This window comes from Rhipicephalus microplus, chromosome 6, assembly GCF_043290135.1.
Source record: "Rhipicephalus microplus isolate Deutch F79 chromosome 6, USDA_Rmic, whole genome shotgun sequence".
NCBI lineage: Eukaryota > Metazoa > Arthropoda > Arachnida > Ixodida > Ixodidae > Rhipicephalus > Rhipicephalus microplus.
Genome location: NC_134705.1, coordinates 162,626,037 through 162,643,712, shown reverse-complemented (window position 1 = coordinate 162,643,712; position 17,676 = coordinate 162,626,037). Strand labels below are relative to the sequence as shown.

Below are 17,676 nucleotides of genomic sequence, written 5' to 3'. Positions count from 1 at the left end.
TGAATGGTGCCTGTCGAAGCGGCGGAAATACTCAACTTCCTATCGCCTTTCACAGTCTTTAAACGTCTAACGCTAACAGTACGTGCTCCAGTATCGCATCGATATAGTATCACATCGATATATAGAACGACGTATCGTCTGCGATCAGCCTGAAACAGACGGCGTTCCGCGTCGTCTGCACGAATCTAAAGACGCTGACAGGTGGCTATAAAGCGGCTGCAAGATCCACCCGGCCATCCTTGCACACCGCAGTATACCGGTTTGTTCCGCGTTGCCAAAAGAAGACGTGGGCGGTTTTCGACAGTGCACGACTTCCTTCTTCCTTCAGGGGACGACGATCTCTGCAGTGCGCTATAGAACATTTGAACGGCTGACAAAGGAGAAACTATATCCGTACCAGTACGTGGACGGATACGCCCATGTTTTAAGAACGTCGCCTTTAAGGGAACGGCTTGTCGTCCGTCCGCTGTCTCAAGTCGCATGTTCATGCAGTGGTCAATATGGGCCTCAAACACAGCTAACAATGTTAAAAAGGCGTACAAAGTAAAGTAACAGCTATCTGAAATAATATAATCTACAGAAGTAGCCAAAAATCAATCGCTACAATTTACCTAAAATCCCGGAAAACGCTTCTGAAACGTCCAGTTGATACCCGTGCCGCGCAAGAGAGCGCCGCCGCCTCGGCAAGAGCACGATTGACAAGGAAAGATTCAGGTTGCCCGTGATACCCACATATACTTCGCGGTTCATGGTAGTTTTTTTTTTTTTTTGAATTCCTGCGAGACAACAGGATCTTAAGTTGAACAAGTCAGTTCCTTGAGTCCTACGTTTCAATGTCATAATCTGCGTACCCATCTATCTATCGATACATGTGTCTGTCCATCATCTATCTATCTATCCATCCGTCCGTGTGTGTGTCTATCTATCTATCTATCTATCTATCTATCTATCTATCTATCTATCTATCTATCTATCTATCTATCTATCTATCTATCTATCTATCTATCTATCTATCTATCTATCCGTCTATCTATCTATCTATCTATCCGTCCATCCATCCGTTTATCTATGTATCCGTCTATTCATCCCCCCATCCTACAACTCATACATCAAAGAAATCGTCTTTCTGGGCCGAGGGTCCCTACCACCCACTTTCCGTACGTACAGTGATATTATACGATGTCCTGGATAATTCATGGCCACATTCAATAGGTCCAGAGCAAAGACTATCTTCCACTAACTCTATACAGTAGTTATCCGCACATTAGAAGCACTGGCTAACGCTGACTAAAGGCTCAGCGATTGATATATTGCTGTCCAACTACTTGCTGATGTTATCTAGCTTTAGTAAATGTAGGCCAACGTTCGCTATGCATTGTTGCGACAGCAACATTGTGTGCACTCACTCACTCACTCATATGATGGAGTCGTTCACCCTTGGCTGTTGTTTCATAAAAATAAAAAACTAAGCGTGCAGCTTTGAGACATGTCATGCAAGGTAATACGGCAATCAAAGTAGGCATACTCCTTTGATCTCCCTTGCAGCCACCGAAAGCACCACCGATCTATCACACTCGAAGGAGTAAAGGTCATGGTGTGCATTCATGACGTCAGAGTATACATATCTCCATGTACGAGCTTGTTTGCAACGTGCCAATTGACGAATGTTTACCGGTAAGTGTCATTGACTCATGGAGTGTTAAAACAAGCTCGAAGAAAAAAAAACAAAGAGAAAGAGAGGAAAAAAGAAAGAAGGAAAGAAACAAAAGAAAGATAAAAAGAAGCGCTTGTAGAGTGTTTGATATGCGTGATGCCGACAAACCGGAACCAACAGCGCCCTTCGCACGAAGTCTTTCAAGCAAAATCCCGGGAGGCGACCGGCTTGCGCGCTCAAAAAGCCAATCAATTCGCCAAGCCGACGCATCGGCCTATTCAAACCCTTGCATGTATACAGCCGTGAAGCACAGGGTATACGTGAAGTTTAAACTAGCTCGTGTATATATGCTTCTTTTCTTCAACCAACAGTTGCTCTCTATTGTCTTTGAAGTCATGTTCAAAATTCCCTAAGTGAAATGAAAAACAGGCGTCTTTGATGTAAAAGTCAAAGAATGATATCCAACTTTTAATTGCAGCTCAGTCATTTCAAGATCATTACTTAACTATCATCGTAGGACTACTGTTAGAAATTAACGACGTCCAACACAGAGGTACATCTGTTGTATTTCCAAAATATTTTGACCATTCCTTATAGACATTTTCATTATATTTTGCCTCAATTTCATTCGTCAGAAGTACTTACCGATGAGCTAGTTGGTTTATACTCTGTACTACTGACCATAACATTATGCTTACCTAACGAAAAATGCAAAAAAAAAAAACGTTCGAGAGCAGAAGAGCAAACTGAGGGCTATTATGATTTAGTGCATCTTAAGTAGCGTTCCACTAATTATTTGTCCCTCCTCTACACCCAACCGCTGTCGCTGGCTAACCGTGAACAATAACTGCAGCCTTCCAGACGTCGGTCTTCCGAACTGCTAGCTCGTAAGAGTATCAAGTGGTTCGTGACGTCAGCAGGCAGAAACAGTGTTTCCACACTCGCCGTCGTGGCTAGTAGCGGCGCTGACTTTAATACTACCCGGTTGAAATAAACAAATATACCCGGACGGGTGTGATGACCGCTGCGGTAGCTCAATTGGTAAAGCACCTGACGAGTTATTCAAAGGTCTCAGGTTTCGTCTCTATCACCGGGAAGTTATCTTTTCGTTATGCTTACTTTCATCACATTTGCATCGCAGTTGTATAGTCAAGAGTCCGACGTAATTCTGTCTGGTCGGGGACAAACATAGTGCAAAATAACTAAAACGCCGACCAAGGTGAAATACACAAAACTTAAAAAGACGTTTCGGCTCCCCACACGGGAGCCTTGTTCACAGTGACCGCTAATGGCGTAGTGCTCTCTTTTTATGCATGTTTCATGACCAATGCCATCACAGAGTATGTTGCGTCTACTGGGGACGCTATCGACTCGGATAAAGCCTGCATCATTGCCACGGAAAGAAAGTTGTTACCACGATTGCACATGGAATCTCTGGTCATTCAAGATACTGCGCATAGGTTGAACAGAAATATTGGGACACTCCCCCATGTGTACGCGCGATGTCTGCGACGCGTGATGAAACATGCATAAGAAGAGCGCACTACGCCATTTGCGGTCACTGTGAACAAGGCTCCCGTGTGGGGAGCCGAAACGTCTCTTTAAGTTTTGTGTATTTCACCTTGGTCGGCGTTTTTTGTTATTTTGCACTATTGCATCACAATTACAGCAAATAATATTCCCTGCACTTTGATTGACTTTCTTGTTGTTTTTTTATGGGCGAAGCTCCTTAAGGCATGGGTCTGTCTATCCCTTGTTTGTATGTAGTAGTACGTAACCACCGGTGGCACATACCCGCTCTAGAGCGGGTATGTGCCCACAGGGGATGCGAGATGAAAGATGGCAATACTTGGAGTAATCACTAGATGGACGCAAGTACGGAAGGACGGACTTACTAGCAGACAGACGGACCGATGGATGGATAGACCCGTGGATGTACGGACGCATGGACGCAAGAACAGACAGACAGATGGATGGGCGGACTCACGGACGGACGTAATGGACAGACGGGTGGACGCCTGGATGGTCGCGCGTACGGACGGAAGCAAAAACGAACGGACGGACGGAAGCATGGACGGGCTGACGAACGCTTCGCCCCAATCATCATCCACTCCGTGGATATACTGTGATTTTTTTTCTACTCAATGTAACCTAACCTACTCGGCTCAGTGTATACCCAACGCGCCTTTATAGTTGACCGTGCGTCCTAAGTACGCGCGTGCGCACTTCGTTCCGCATCCCTATCTTATCCGGCTGTGGGCAACGCGGTGGTCTGCCAAGTTAAGAATTTCGCGTCACCCGCAATCGCCTGCTCAAGGCTGTCCACACCCGAAGGTCCCGATGCAACTACAACAGAACGCGTACAACAGCACGCGGAAGTGAGAACGCGCCCGCCATCATCATCATCATCAGCCTGACTACATCCACTGCAGGACAAAGGCCTCTCCCATGTTCCGCCAGTTAACCCGGTCCTGTGCTTGCTGCTGCCAATTTATACCCGCAAACTTCTTAATCTCATCTGCCCACCTAACCTTCTGTCTCCCCCTAACCCGCTTCCCTTCTCTGGGAATCCAGTCAGTTACCCTTAATGACCAGCGGTTATCCTGTCTACGCGCTACATGCCCTGCCCATGTCCATTTCTTCTTCTTGATTTCAGCTATGATATCCTTAACCCCCGTTTGTTCCCTAATCCACTCTGCTCTCTTCTTGTCTCTTAAGGTTACACCTACCATTTTTCTTTCCATTGCTCGCTGCGTCGTCCTCAATTTAAGCTGAACCCTCTTTGTAAGTCTCCAGGTTTCTGCTCCGTAGCTAAGTACCGGCAAGATACAGCTGTTATATACCTTCCTCTTGAGGGATAATGGCAAACTACCTGTCATAATTTGAGAGTGCTTGCCAAATGTGCTCCACCCCATTCTTATTCTTCTAGTTACTTCAGTCTCGTGGTTCGGCTCTGCGGTTATTACCTGCCCTAAGTAGACATAGTCTTTTACAACTTCAAGTGCACTATTACCTATCTCGAAGCGCTGCTCCTTGCCGAGGTTGTTGTACATTACTTTCGTAATGTACAACAACCTCGGCGCCCGCCATACACGAGAACAATTGTCTGCAATCGCGAGGCGTCGTCACACGTGTATACACAAGCGCCGTCGGCATCAAAGGTGCCGGCTATACTTGGTTACGTTCCGTATATACCTTTACTCGAGAATAAAAAAATAGCTGCGCAGTAGACACGGACCGCTGAGCAGACGACACACCCGTCTGCTCATTATGCAGTCGTGGTCGTATGCGTTTATTTCATTTTTTTCTTGAAGCGTTAAAGCTGACGCACTAGCTCTGCAGTCTACTCCTACACTTTCGCAGCCGTTAAGTGTGTACTACTTAAGTAAAGGCTACACACACGTAGCGTAGACATTTGAAATACACGATTTTCCAACATCAAAACAATACAGAATCAAAGGGTCTGAAACCTCTACGGACTACTCCTACAACACGGGCTACCCCTACGTGAGTTTTTTCTTATTTTCTCCATAGGGTTTAAACAACGCAGCACATCACAACAAAAATAACACAACGTAACGCAACATAACATGCACGCACACTCAACACACACACATGCACAAACGCTGCACACAACAACTGAGCACCCCACACCGACAAAGAAACACAGCGGCGCTGACCACGGCTCAGACTTTTCTGACAGCGCCCCAATTATCCCTTCATCGCCAAACAAGAGGGGGCCCACTCGTTTGTTGGTTCATTATCTGCCAGAAGTGTCAACCCCCGCCTCGACGTCTACGTCCGCGTATGTAAGCCCGTGTCTGCGCTACGCTTCACGGACTCGACTCAGGAGGCGCTGTGAGCGTACAGTACGGGGCGACAGCTGACGCCCCCACTTCGGGCGCCAAAACATAACCTAACCACCGCCGCGACGACGACAGATTTAGAAGAACGACTTGCGAAGGGGTGGTTACGCATCGCCGGTCTGATCTGTTGCGAGTCGAGAACGGAGTCAGCCGCCGTTCTATCTATACATTCTGGCCGCCGTCCGAACGCCCATACGCAGTGCGTTCGCGACGGTCGCTTTCAGTGTCGCTTGCACCGGGGCCACGGCTGCAGTTTTAGCAAGCAGCATAACTACTTTTTTTTCTCTGCATCCTAGTCAACTCAACTGGCCACTGAGACGGTGCCATACTATTCTCAACGACTGGAAACGGCTTTTCTTTCTAAATTCCAGCAAGACCTGGCTGCTTTAAGACAGCAGACCAATTCTGACGTCTATAGTTTCGATTTCGTGGAAAGTATGTGCGCTGCGTTGACACCTCGTCAACACCTTGTCGTGCGCAGACAGAGCTGGCTATTAAGGGGCTGGACGAGGGCGCGGGGCAAGTTTCAGTGCAGCGCCTCTCCCCCCCCAGCCCTTTACATATTGGCCGAGTAGAAAAGAGGCTTCAGCGTGGATGCGAAAATAAGAATAAAGCTACGATGTGGTACTCAGAACGGCCTGCGTGTTGTCCCCGACTTTCCGGAGGAGCAAATATGGGACGTTAGCAGCTCCTGGGACGCCACACGAGTGATCCTCCGTCGCCGTTACAGTCGCAAAATTTCACGGTCATAACTCATAACTATGACACTTAACACCTGCAGTACTGGTGCGGCTATAAACTATATGGGGCCGACTTGGTACGCCTCCTCTTCGTTTGCAAAAGAAAGGTGGCACCCCCCCCCCTTAACCCCCTGCCCATGTGCGCATGTCCATGGCCAAGTAACGACATGCAGCTTATAAGTGGCTTGAACTGACGTCATTGAAAGAGCCACGTAGGAGCACGAATGTGATGGGACGCCAACTTTGTGAGATCACGTCAGTGTTATCAATAAAGGCGGAATCACACTAGTCTAGAGCGCCCAGTCTGCCTCTTCAGCTGCCGTTTTCATGATGATATGTAAGGTTTAACGTCCCCGAACCACCATATGATTATGAGAGACGCCGTAGTGGAAGGCTCCGGAAATTTCGACCACCTGGGCCTCTTTAACGGGCACCCAAATCTGAGCACACGGGCCCACAGCATTTTTGCCTCTATCGAAAAACCTGCCGTTTTCCGGAGAAGTATGCATAGACCGACGCCGCAATGATCGTATCTAACATAGCCATACGGCGTGCTAAGATCTTTGTTCTGTAACTAAAGCGCGAACGGAAGCTTGAGAAATAAGCATAGAGCGATGCCGTAATGATAGTATCGAACATAGTCATTCTGTATACATATACGCAAGGTCATTGTGCTAAAATTCCAGCATGAACGGAAACTTGTATAGCTAACGTACGTGAGGTATTACAGCAGACTTACTTCTGACGTGCATGTAGAGCGGCGGAGCACGTGGATCCACCAGTCTAGACAAGTGTGATCCCGTCTGTGCATTGAGTACTGGTTCTTTCGCGACTTGGGCGCAGAGACCCAATACCACTCGAGCTACGTAATTATTGCACTGAAGAGGGGTCATCACCGCATGATTGTACTGCCTTGACGTCGTCTAAGCCGCCACTTGCAGTCATGATGTGCATTCATGAAGTCACGTGTGAGCAACCAATTGGAGAAGGCCAGAAAGAGAGTGCCACACATTTATTTTATTGTACTTATACGTACACTGCATCTCTCCTACGGCATCCCCCGGTAATGGCATCGAAATTCCAACCTGCCCACGAGGAACGCATTTGATACAGGACACCACGACCAATTACGTCTGCCATGAGTGGCTTCTTGCCTTCCCCTACAAATTTCGCTGCCTGCGAAAGGTAGCAGAAAACAAATTCTGTACGCATGCGTATAGTTGTAGAGAGGTAACGTGACAGCCTAGGATGGCCGTCGTTACCTGTCGGTGATGATCTGCGACGCTTAAGTTGTGTTAATAGCATTTCCCTCAATTAAAATACAATTTTCCAAGAGCTTTCCAAATGATTTCCGTAGCAACTCTGCGAAGTACATGTTGGCCCCTGAATTGCAGGGTGAGCAGGGTTATCATTCTCTGTGTCATCACTCCAGGACTCTCTTCCTACTGTAACCCGTAATCAGCTATAACGAGTATTCAGGTGACGTTAACTAACGTACCCATCATGTTTATACAACTCGTAGCTTCCACTGTGGTTCCGGGGAAAAAGTGGCCGAGAAATGTCTTTGCTTCTTGTTTTGCTGGCAGTACAGTCGTCAGCAAGCTTATCTCGAACAGGTCCCGAAACGGCTCAATTGGCACCATTGCCGCGTGTACAGCTTTGGGTTCTGTTGCAAAAATGATACCAATGCATGCAGCCGTAATATCCTGGAATAACGATTACCGAGGTACAATCTCAGTAATAGCGCCATCGCTTGGCGGCTAGCATCAGTCAAACCAGTCAAATCCACGCTGCGGATCGTTTGTGTTCGAGCTTGCGGACGGCTGTACAACAAAGTGACAGCCTTCGTTACGTCTGGGCATATCCCTCAGCAGGTACTACAGTCTTTCTTCCGATCGTACAGCCGTTATCGAACGACAAACATACGCAGGAAATATGCCACACATTTCACGAACTCATAATAGGTATATCATGCGGAAAACGCTCTGTTATATCAGCCGTCATTTCTGTCAAAACCAGTGGCACTATTTACGCCATGACGTTGAAGGCCGATAACTGCGCCCTTGCCACAGTGTAAGAATAATTCTTACACCGTGGCCCTTGCAAACAGATCAGTCTTCAGAGTGTGGTCACAGAGCTTCGGAAAAGCAGTATACGAGCGCAGGAGTACCCCGCCATAAGGGATTTCTGATGAACAATGTCAATTCCGTTCTACGCAACACAATGCACAGCGTTGGTATATACTTTATTACGAGCGAAAAAAAAATGATCGTGTTTTCTAGATTATCCGAATGATTTCGGTGGAGACAGAGGCTAGAAAAAGCCGCATGAACTTCAAAATCAGGTATATACTTCAGTATCGTGTTAGATTAATCATTTTGTGCGATTGCTATTATAGATTGCGTCCTTTCCTCGCAACAGAATGTGCCACAATGATGACTTTTCGTCTGGTATATACACTCGAGTGTCAAGCATTTGGTCAGGCTAATTAGATTAGATTATATTAGCTTAAGCTTGGCATATCATATATGACTAAGGTTATTACTCACGTCCTTTCCATTTCCCACACACGAATGATAACGCACGTATACTGTAATATAGTTTTTATGTAAGAACGCACACTGCGATTAATGATTGCGCTATCGAGCTAAATCGGGTTGGCAGGAACGAAACGCACAAAAATATAGACGAAGACTGATCACACATACCTTTGCAGGTGAACGAGACGGGGTCGCAGGAGAGGCCGAAATCCTTGGCGCATGGTTCGTCGAGCGAACAGGCTTCGCCGGTGTGTCGGGCGCACACTAGACCACATGGCGGACACCGGCTCGGCGTCTTGGCCGTCCTGCCGGCCGGACACTTGGACACGTCCGCTCCGCAGGCGCACACCACGGGAAGACCCGTTGCACCACGGACGACTGAGGCTTCGGCGGCGTCGCTACCGTTAGAATCCAGCGTCGTCGAATCCAGAGTGGGCCATGCGTCGGCCGTCAGGGACAACGTCAGTACCAGGGCTGCCACGAGGAAGAAGCGACGACAGCGCGTCGGTCGTCCCGTGGTTGCGAGTTCGAATCCCACTGGCGACCCCATGACCGATCAGGCCTGAAGGGGTTGGTGGGTTACGATGGCGAAGAGGGGGCGTGTGACACTGGTTTCACGCCGTTATCCCAGGCACGATCAATAACAAACAGAATCTTTGCGCGTTCAAGTCGGGATCAAGTCTGCCACGACCACCTCGCGACAAGCGCAAAACGGAATCACGCTGGAGAGAGAGAGAGTTGGGCTGAAAATTCCAACAGATTTCTGCAAGGGCCCGCAAAAGCAGCCGCAGGTGGTGACGGGAAGTGTGGAAGGCTGAAGAACCAGAGTGTTCGCACGTCACAACGACATCACAGACACACGCACACACACCCACCTCTGAGAAAAGTCGAGGTGACACGAACCAGTAAACAGATCGCGCGCGTGCGCGCTACGGTGTCTTGGACGATCTTCACTCACAGAGCCGTTTCACACTTGCAAGCGACCAAGAAAGGATCATCTGATCCAACGGCGTTTGACGCCACGAAGTAATCGACTGTCCTATCTTCAAGCTACGACGACCTCCAGAGAAGTCGTGGAAGGACGGTACTCCCAGTCTAGGACTTGGGGGAGGGGGTTCAAATCTTCGCGACGTTCCACAAGACTGGTCGGTCAGTCAGTCAGCTTGACCACCAAGTCGCGCCGCCCTCGGCGGACGGTCCTGGCAGACACCTCGTCGACGTCGTCCTTCTGAATCCTCTGGAGCATGCAGGTCCTCAGTTTCAGCGGTGTAAGAAGGAGACGTCGAACGCAACCACAACGGTCGTCTTTGCCAGCGTTGCACAGCTGTACGCCTAAATCTTATCCTGGTTGCGCCGAAGCCGTGAGCTTCCAGAACCACTCTCCGTAACGCAAGACAGCTATGGAAGCACAACCCGGTCTTGGGCTGCTTGCAGTCGCTCCAGCCGCTGCCGCTGCGGCCTTCTCTTCTCTCACACCGGTTCCTGACTAGTTCTCCCAGAAAGATTCCTTCGCGTCCATGTCAGAGGCCTGAGGAGGGGGAAGGGAAGTTGGGGGGCGTAAGGAGGGGGGAGAGGCCGACTGCCGCAAGTCTCGCAAGGGGGTGGGCGGTTGTTAAGCAGCAGCGCGGCGGGCAAGTCAGAAGCCAGCCGAAAGGCCGGTCGGTGTGTGTGGTGTGGGGGGAGGGGGCGAATTGGGAAAGGGTGGTAGGAAGACCGGTTTCACCCTCGCAACTACCAATTGCTTCTCTTCTGAACGCTTTCATTTGTTTTTACTCTTCTTCTTTCTTTCTCGACCGAGCCGACCGGCCGACGCTGCCGCGCGTCGCCGTCCTGCAAGTCAACTTTTTTTTTTTTCGTTGTCTCTCCGTTTGTGTTTTCAGTCTCTTAACGTTCTCAACAGCACCGCATCGTCGTCTTCGTCTTCTTCGTCACACCCGCCAGCTTCTCTTCTCCCGCTTCTGTGGGAAGCAAGCGTCACGCAGTGTTTGTTTCTGCAAACTGTTCTTGCCCCTCTTCACGCTGTTCTCCTTTCTGACGGCCCTTGACAAGAAATATATGGGAGGTATGGGTTTAGCCCGTGAAGTAACTGAGCCTGGTATTATGCAGACTCTATGTGCAGACTCTTACGTGCTCGATGTACCGACTGCCGGCAACGTCGCGGGCTAGCTGGACCAGCGGGCTGCCGGTCCCTACGTGGGACTGCGCCGGTTGCGTGACCCAGTCGCGTTCCGCGGGACCAATACAGTTATTTTTCTTCCTTCCTTCTGTGTACAGACTGTGTGCGTAAGCCATCCATGTGCACACCTTATTGATAAGAAATCGCCATGCCCAACGTACTTGCCTAACATGTAATCGTAGTTCAGCTTAAACGTTATGATCCTCAAGCACGGCCTAGAAACGTCTCCTGGGGCTGCAAACTGCCGTCAGCAGCTTGACTGGTCTCACGAGGCGTTGTAGATAATAGCGCGATGAGAGTAAGCATCTTTGGTGCGAAACAAAAACACAAATTCTTCACACTCAGATTCACGCTTTACGACACGATATTGGACAATCAACGAGATACAACACCAGATATCGCACCTTGTAAATGTAACGTGTGCATGAATTTTTATTTTGACGGCTTTCAGGGCGGTATGGTTAGAGTTCTGTCTTTCTTTTTTTTACTACGGTATCTTTGGGTGTATTTGGTTGTGACGCGTGCGTGATTGTTCGCTTAGTCTAGTCGCTGTTTTTTTTCTTCTCTTACGTAGTGTAGGGCTTTGTTATTTTTTGTTACAGCCATTGCACGTGCATCATACCCGAGATCATTTGAGTTACAGTATATGCATGTATGTTTTAAAATTAACATAGTTTCAAGTATAAAGAGGCAGACTCAACAAGTCTGCCTTTGTCTTTTGCCTCCATTTTTTTATGTGCTACTCGTGCGAAGTTAAAGGAAAGAGTTTGAAGAGCAGGGGGGGGGGGGGGTGATCATAAATGAAAAGAAGAGAAAAGTGAGCCCCGTAACTGTCTCTTAGGGGAAGGGCACCTCAACAGTAGCTCACGAGGAATGGGGGTAGAGAAGTGATTAAAAGGATAGGATTAAGTGGTAGAGAGATAGAGAGAAAGGAAGGAGAGAACGAGGCGCAGGGACAGCGAACGGCGGAAGTAAGGAGAAGACAGGAAAGATGGACACGGTTGCAGGAGTCCGAGGACGGGCACCACTGGCGAGAGCTCTTGTCGGCGACAGGAGATGGCGTAGGGCTAATCTAATCGGCCAGAGCTCCGCTGTCGTCGTCGTCGAGGGCCGGCGTCAGGAGGTGGCGTAGGACCAACCCAGTCGGCCAAAGCTGGACTGTTTTCAGATATCGCGGGGGCGCAATTGGTCGACCCGGAATCCAGCGAGCGAGTACATTGTGAAGGGCACTGTAGTCCCTTAGCGAAAGTTTTATCTGGATGCTGAGTAACTCCCTCCCCCCCCCCCCCCCCCGTCTATCTTCGTGTCTTCTCCTAAATATTTTTTTTTTCATTCGTTTGTCGTGCTGTCTGCTTCGTCGAAACAGCGGCAGTCTGCTCCAGATTCCTTCGACGCCATCGACGTAAAGAAGAGCAAAGAAAAAAATAAAGAATATACGAGAAGCTATGGCGAGAACGTTTCTGGCCCTTGCGAGCTTTTGTTTTTCACCGCATGGAAGAAAAAAAAAGACAGTTCGATAAAGAAAATGAAAATCCAAGAACCCACATTTTGTGTGTGTGGGGGGGGGGGGGGGGGAGCTAGGGTCCCACAGAGGGATGGAGGGCTTCGGTGACGCGTTATGCGGTGTGATAGAATGTGGAGCGAATTATTCGAAGGAGGAACTCCTGCTATTGCAACAATTGCGACATTGAGGGCTTGCGTACGGTTCCTATAACGTTAATTTTATCAGTTTGAAATATGAATGCTTGATTGACCGCCTCTTAGACAAAGCTGTCTCATCTTCGAGTCACTTGCCGCCATGAGAGATACTAGATTACTTCCAGAAACGTTATCTTAGGCAAGCAATTTTTACTTATACATTGATTATTGAGTTATACGCCTCATAACAGCCGTCAAAATAAGCAATCACAAAATTTTACCACTTACCCACTGAATATGACCACTTCTTTTCTTCCTTGCGACTAAAAATTACGCCAATCGGTAGACACATGACGGGCCAAACTGTATCCACTAGACGGAAATTGCAGCTATAATAAATATTCCGTTTATTCAGCAGCTGAGCCACTGCCTCCACGCAATCAGCATCCTAAGAGCAGAGTACAAACCTTGACTTGGAGTCTTTACAGCTGTCACATTTAACAACATTAGAGCAGGGTAAATTACTCAAGCAAAGCCACTTCTGAGCATCAGTATTACCTACTCACTCAGCAACTCTCAGTTGTGCGCAAGCTTGCTTTGTCGCATGGTCTCTGCGCAAAGCAGCAAAGCCACCTTATAAACAGCTTTGTAGTGCGGCAAAGCCAGCGTGCACGAACCATAAACATTGAAGGACCTCTCTTTCTGATAAGAAAGAAAGAAAGAAAGAAAGAAAGAAAGAAAGAAAGAAAGAAAGAAAGAAAGAAAGAAAGAAAGAAAGAAAGAAAGAAAGAAAGAAAGAAAGAAAGAAAGAAAGAAAGAAAGAAAGAAAGAAAGAAAGAAAGAAAGACAGACAAGCGATTATCCTTGGCAGGCTATCCAGTGTTAGTGCAGATGTCGGGTAGTTGAGTGTCCGTTGCATGGTTCGCGTATGCGGGGACGGCCGCGAGATGGCCGTGAGAGATGTACGCGTAATGTTCTATGCTACAGAAAAACTCGACAGAAAAAGTCGACTATGTAATCTTACGAACCCTAAGAAGGAGGTACAACCCAAACGAGGAAAGAAGCATGTAGATAAGTTTGTTGAATGTTCCGTAGCTGTCGTCTTCATGTTCTTTCTGTCATGTGACGCGGTCTACTTAGGGCAGAATGGTATGTTCACCACTTGTGCGAGCACTGTTACAAAGTAAAAAACAACAAAATTTCTTCTGGTGGTTTTCTGTCCATGCATTGTAACACGTGTGCATGGGCTCTATTCTTTGACCACCGTGTCATCTTGGGCCGCAGTCGTGACCCGTTGACACGAGAAATTATCGAAGCGAACGCTATCGCAAAACGAGCGAAGCTGTGTCGAGTACGCCATCCGTAGCCTTATTTGAACAAGAGCTCAATTTGTTGGGGTGTGTGCTGTGAAGTGTTGATATAGGATTGTTAATTTGATATCAGCTTAAAACTAGATTTTTTTGGTGACGTGCGCTGTGCCACACATTTAGGGTTTTGTCATGTGCGCGGCATCACGTGTGCAGCAGGGTGAGCTATTATAATGAGCTTGTAGGGTCACGCAATGAACAAAAAGTTGGTAGTTAGCACTCATACCATCATCTGATTTGTTTTTTTTTTCTTCTTGACACTATAACATCTTTTATGCACGGTCAGACCGAGCTGCGCTAAAGCAATACCATTTTATCGCACACCAACTCACCCAGTGAGCAGTACTTGCTGCAAAGCTGACTTTTTGATTCTTTTTGAGAGGAAAAGGGGGGGGGGGGCAAATATTGGTCACATATCATAAGTAAGCATGCGCGGCAGTATATTGTAGCTTTTTTTTTCAGTTCTGTTGCGTCTTGCTGGTATATTAGGTCGTATGAAATAAGAGGCATATCAGCGCCTGACGTAGCCTGAGAGAAGCTTTCCGACGGAGCTGACGTCAGAGTTGGCACGAAAGTGCTGACGTAACAGTTGACGCGCATCTCGCTAACCGTTCTTGCATTGCAATCATATCAGCATTTACCTTCAGCCGTCTGAGAAAATGATGTTTAACAAGCGTGAACAATACCTAGGTACAATAAGTATACTTCGTTTTCCGGAATCTATATCGCCTTTCGCCGTGTCAAGAAAAAAAATGTTTACATGAGGCGCGCACAATGGCGCATACGTGAAGTGCGCATACCACACGGTCATTTACATTTCGGAAGCTAGTCCCCGCAGACAAGCAGGTCCCGTTCAGATAGCTTTGAACACGGTACGTAGCAGGACAAGACTTCTTGACGTCCCCTCGGAAAGTGTTCCAAAGGTAGCAAAGCAGCAACAACTTACCTTCTATATCGTGCGAGGAACTGCAAAACAAAACAAACATGGAGGCCGAGGATGCAGTGAAGCCATCGGACGACGCTGACGCGACCAAAGACGATGCCGAGATGGAATGCGCTTCCGACGAGGAAGGCCCCGCTGAGACGAACCGACCTGATGGCAGAACAGCGTCTGAAGACCTCGGCGCTTCCTCGAGCACGTCGGTAGCGGCCACTACCGAGCATGAAACGGAAGATGCCGCCAAGACTTGCGAAGCAACGGCTGAGAAGGAGGGCTCCGGCGACACCGATAAAAAAGACTCGGCCGAAACTTCTAAACCGAAAGACAAGACCAAATCCAAGGCAGAAGGCTCAGTGAAAACATCAACGCCCACGGGCGAGACAGAAACCGCAAGGGAAGACAGTGCCACTACTACTCAGCCTACAACCGAAACCGAGGCTGAAATGAAAGAATCTTCAGAAACATCAGATCCAACGCCAAAAATTGAAATGAGTGAACCTGTCGACACTACGCAGCAGGAGGACGAGGCTGAATCTGACACGAAAAAGTCTGTGACGCCTCTGCCAAAAGCCATCGCCGGCCCTTCGCGTGACAGGCAAGTCACGGAGTCGACGCCTTCTTCGGGGACACCAGAACAGTCTAGCGACGAGAGTAGAATGGACATGCCTTCGAAGCCACCCAAGCACAGTGGTCCGGGGGCCGCCGCTAAACGCCCCACCGCAATGGCGCTGGGCAAACGTCGCCGTCTGCAGAAACAGCAGACCATGACGTCTGATGACGACGTCAGTAGCCCTTCTTCTTCGAGCCTTCCTCCATGCGTCAAGCTCCCCCGTTCTGCCTTGTCTTCAGACTCTGAAGAAGGAATGACGCCCGCGGAAAGAGCCCTGGCCGAGGCCCGCGCGCTGGAACTCGAGCGCACACTTTGCGGTGCAGACGTCGACACCACCGAGCCGCCGTCGTCCAGCGGATCGGCTTCCGTGTCTGTCGGCACGCCGGATGTCAGCTCGGACGCCAGCAGCGAACAGTCGATGGCCCTGAACCTCCTCGAAGAGGAGGTGAACGGAACAAGCACGCCGGAGACGACTAGCGAAGGAGCGGAAGCTGCTTCTAGAAGCGCCGGAGCCGCTCAACGACCACCAGCACCCGAGCCACCAGGAAGCACAGCCTCGGCGTTGTCTTTCGCCGAAGCCACGGTCCGCTCGCCTTCGAGCGAGGACGCCTCGAAAGCGCTGATGAAGTGGCGCGCCACACAGGACCTCACCAGCGACAGCCCCGTATCAACCAGCAGCCTGTCCTCTTTCACGGAGAGCGAAGCCGGAGGATCCGGCGGCCACTTGTCGAGATCCGCTTCCGTTCACAGCACGAGCACCTCGACAAAAATTTGCGCCTCCGGCAAAGTCCCTTTCACCAGATCGGAAACCTGCGCGGGACCCTTGACTGCGTCTACTAGTTTCGACAGGGAACGCGTGCCTATTTCGCTCACCCTGAGTGCCACTGAGATGTTGAGCCGAACTGTCGCCGCAACTGAGCAGGCTTTGGTGGAGAAGATGGAAGAGGACGCGCCGGCAGGGCCGTCCAAGAAGGCGGGAACTTCGAGCCTAGGAGAGTCACCGGAAGGAACTGGAGGACTGGCAGGGACCATCGCTTCGGGCGGCGGAGGCCCGCCTGCTTCGCCCTCCGGAGGCGGAGCGGGCCCCCAACCGGTACCCATGGATGAATCCGATGACGGCGAGCAAAGCGGCGACCAACCGCTACCAGCTCCCCCGGATGAACTGGTGACGTCCTTCATGGGGCCCCGGCCTACACGCACTATGACGGCCGCAGAGTGGGACGCCGCGAAGCGTGCCAATGGCAAGGCCAGAGACACTAACAAGGAAAACGACCAGCCAGGACCCTCTAGCACATAGCGTCAAGGATGATCGCACAGCTGCTTTATGCACTTGGGCAACATGTTATGCTCCGTGTGCCCAGGACACGCCAATCTTACTAGTGTTCTTATCTGCGCTTGCCTGCTGGCGCGTAAGGAGTGTATAAAAGGTACTCCAATACTGACGTTTTAAGGTCCTCTTGATTTGATGATGTCTCACTTTATTCTTTTTTATGATCGCACTTAGCAACTCGTTTATTCTTTATATATTTTTTTACTCTGCATGCCCTTTCAAAAGCAATAAACTTGGTCGACGCTTGACCTAAAGGAAGGCAGGCTGAAGGACTTTTTTCTGACGACTTCGGAGCATGTAAGGACAGATGAGGCCTGTTGATTTCTACTATAGCGATACGAGTTCTCAAGAGTGAACGCATTACATGGCAAGATAAACAGGCTATGGTCGCACGGCTTCTTGAAATGGTGAGTGAACGAGGTGACGTCATCCTCGATATACGCAGCGTTATCTGCAGCAGCGGCACTGCTGAAGCACGGCCTACTCGATCATAGCAACGGCTCGTCACGAGTTAGTCACGGGGGCCACCACTAAAGATGCAAGAAACTCTTCTTTAGCAGCTTGGTCGGCAAACTTGTACGCCCGCGCTTTGTCCGGCGTAGATGTAGGCAGCCGGCGTGTACGCCAGTGTCGCCGATGTACACTTCTCCGGATCACCGCTCAAGGAGGTGATTTCAATAATGCTCACTGGATGGCGCACCGTCACCCAGGGCGAAAAACAGGGCACTGTGGAATTACAATAGGTATGATGTTGTGAGAGGAATATAGAAAGGAGTCATGGTTCCTGGTCTGACGTTCGGCAATGCAGTATTGTG

The 17,676-nt window shown here is 49.3% G+C and overlaps 2 protein-coding genes across 6 annotated transcripts in view; one reads left to right on the top strand and one right to left on the bottom strand.

Moving 5' to 3' along the window:
- The window catches only part of LOC119167210 (uncharacterized), a 184,734-nt gene extending 174,430 nt beyond the window's left edge, over window positions 1-10,304 (bottom strand). For all 5 annotated transcript variants that reach the window (XM_075866913.1, XM_075866916.1, XM_075866917.1 and 2 more), the window contains exon 1: window positions 8,969-10,304. In XM_075866913.1, the coding sequence (XP_075723028.1) occupies window positions 8,969-9,350 (382 nt within the window). In that variant the 5' untranslated portion in view covers window positions 9,351-10,304. The remainder of the gene's footprint in view (window positions 1-8,968) is intronic.
- Window positions 10,305-14,623: 4,319 nt separating this feature from the next.
- Window positions 14,624-17,119, top strand: LOC119168366 (uncharacterized). The gene has a single exon (XM_037419770.2). It carries the CDS (start codon window positions 14,966-14,968, stop codon window positions 16,826-16,828), a length of 1,863 nt encoding a protein of 620 aa, XP_037275667.2. The 5' UTR covers window positions 14,624-14,965; the 3' UTR covers window positions 16,829-17,119.
- The last annotated feature ends 557 nt before the right edge of the window (window positions 17,120-17,676 follow it).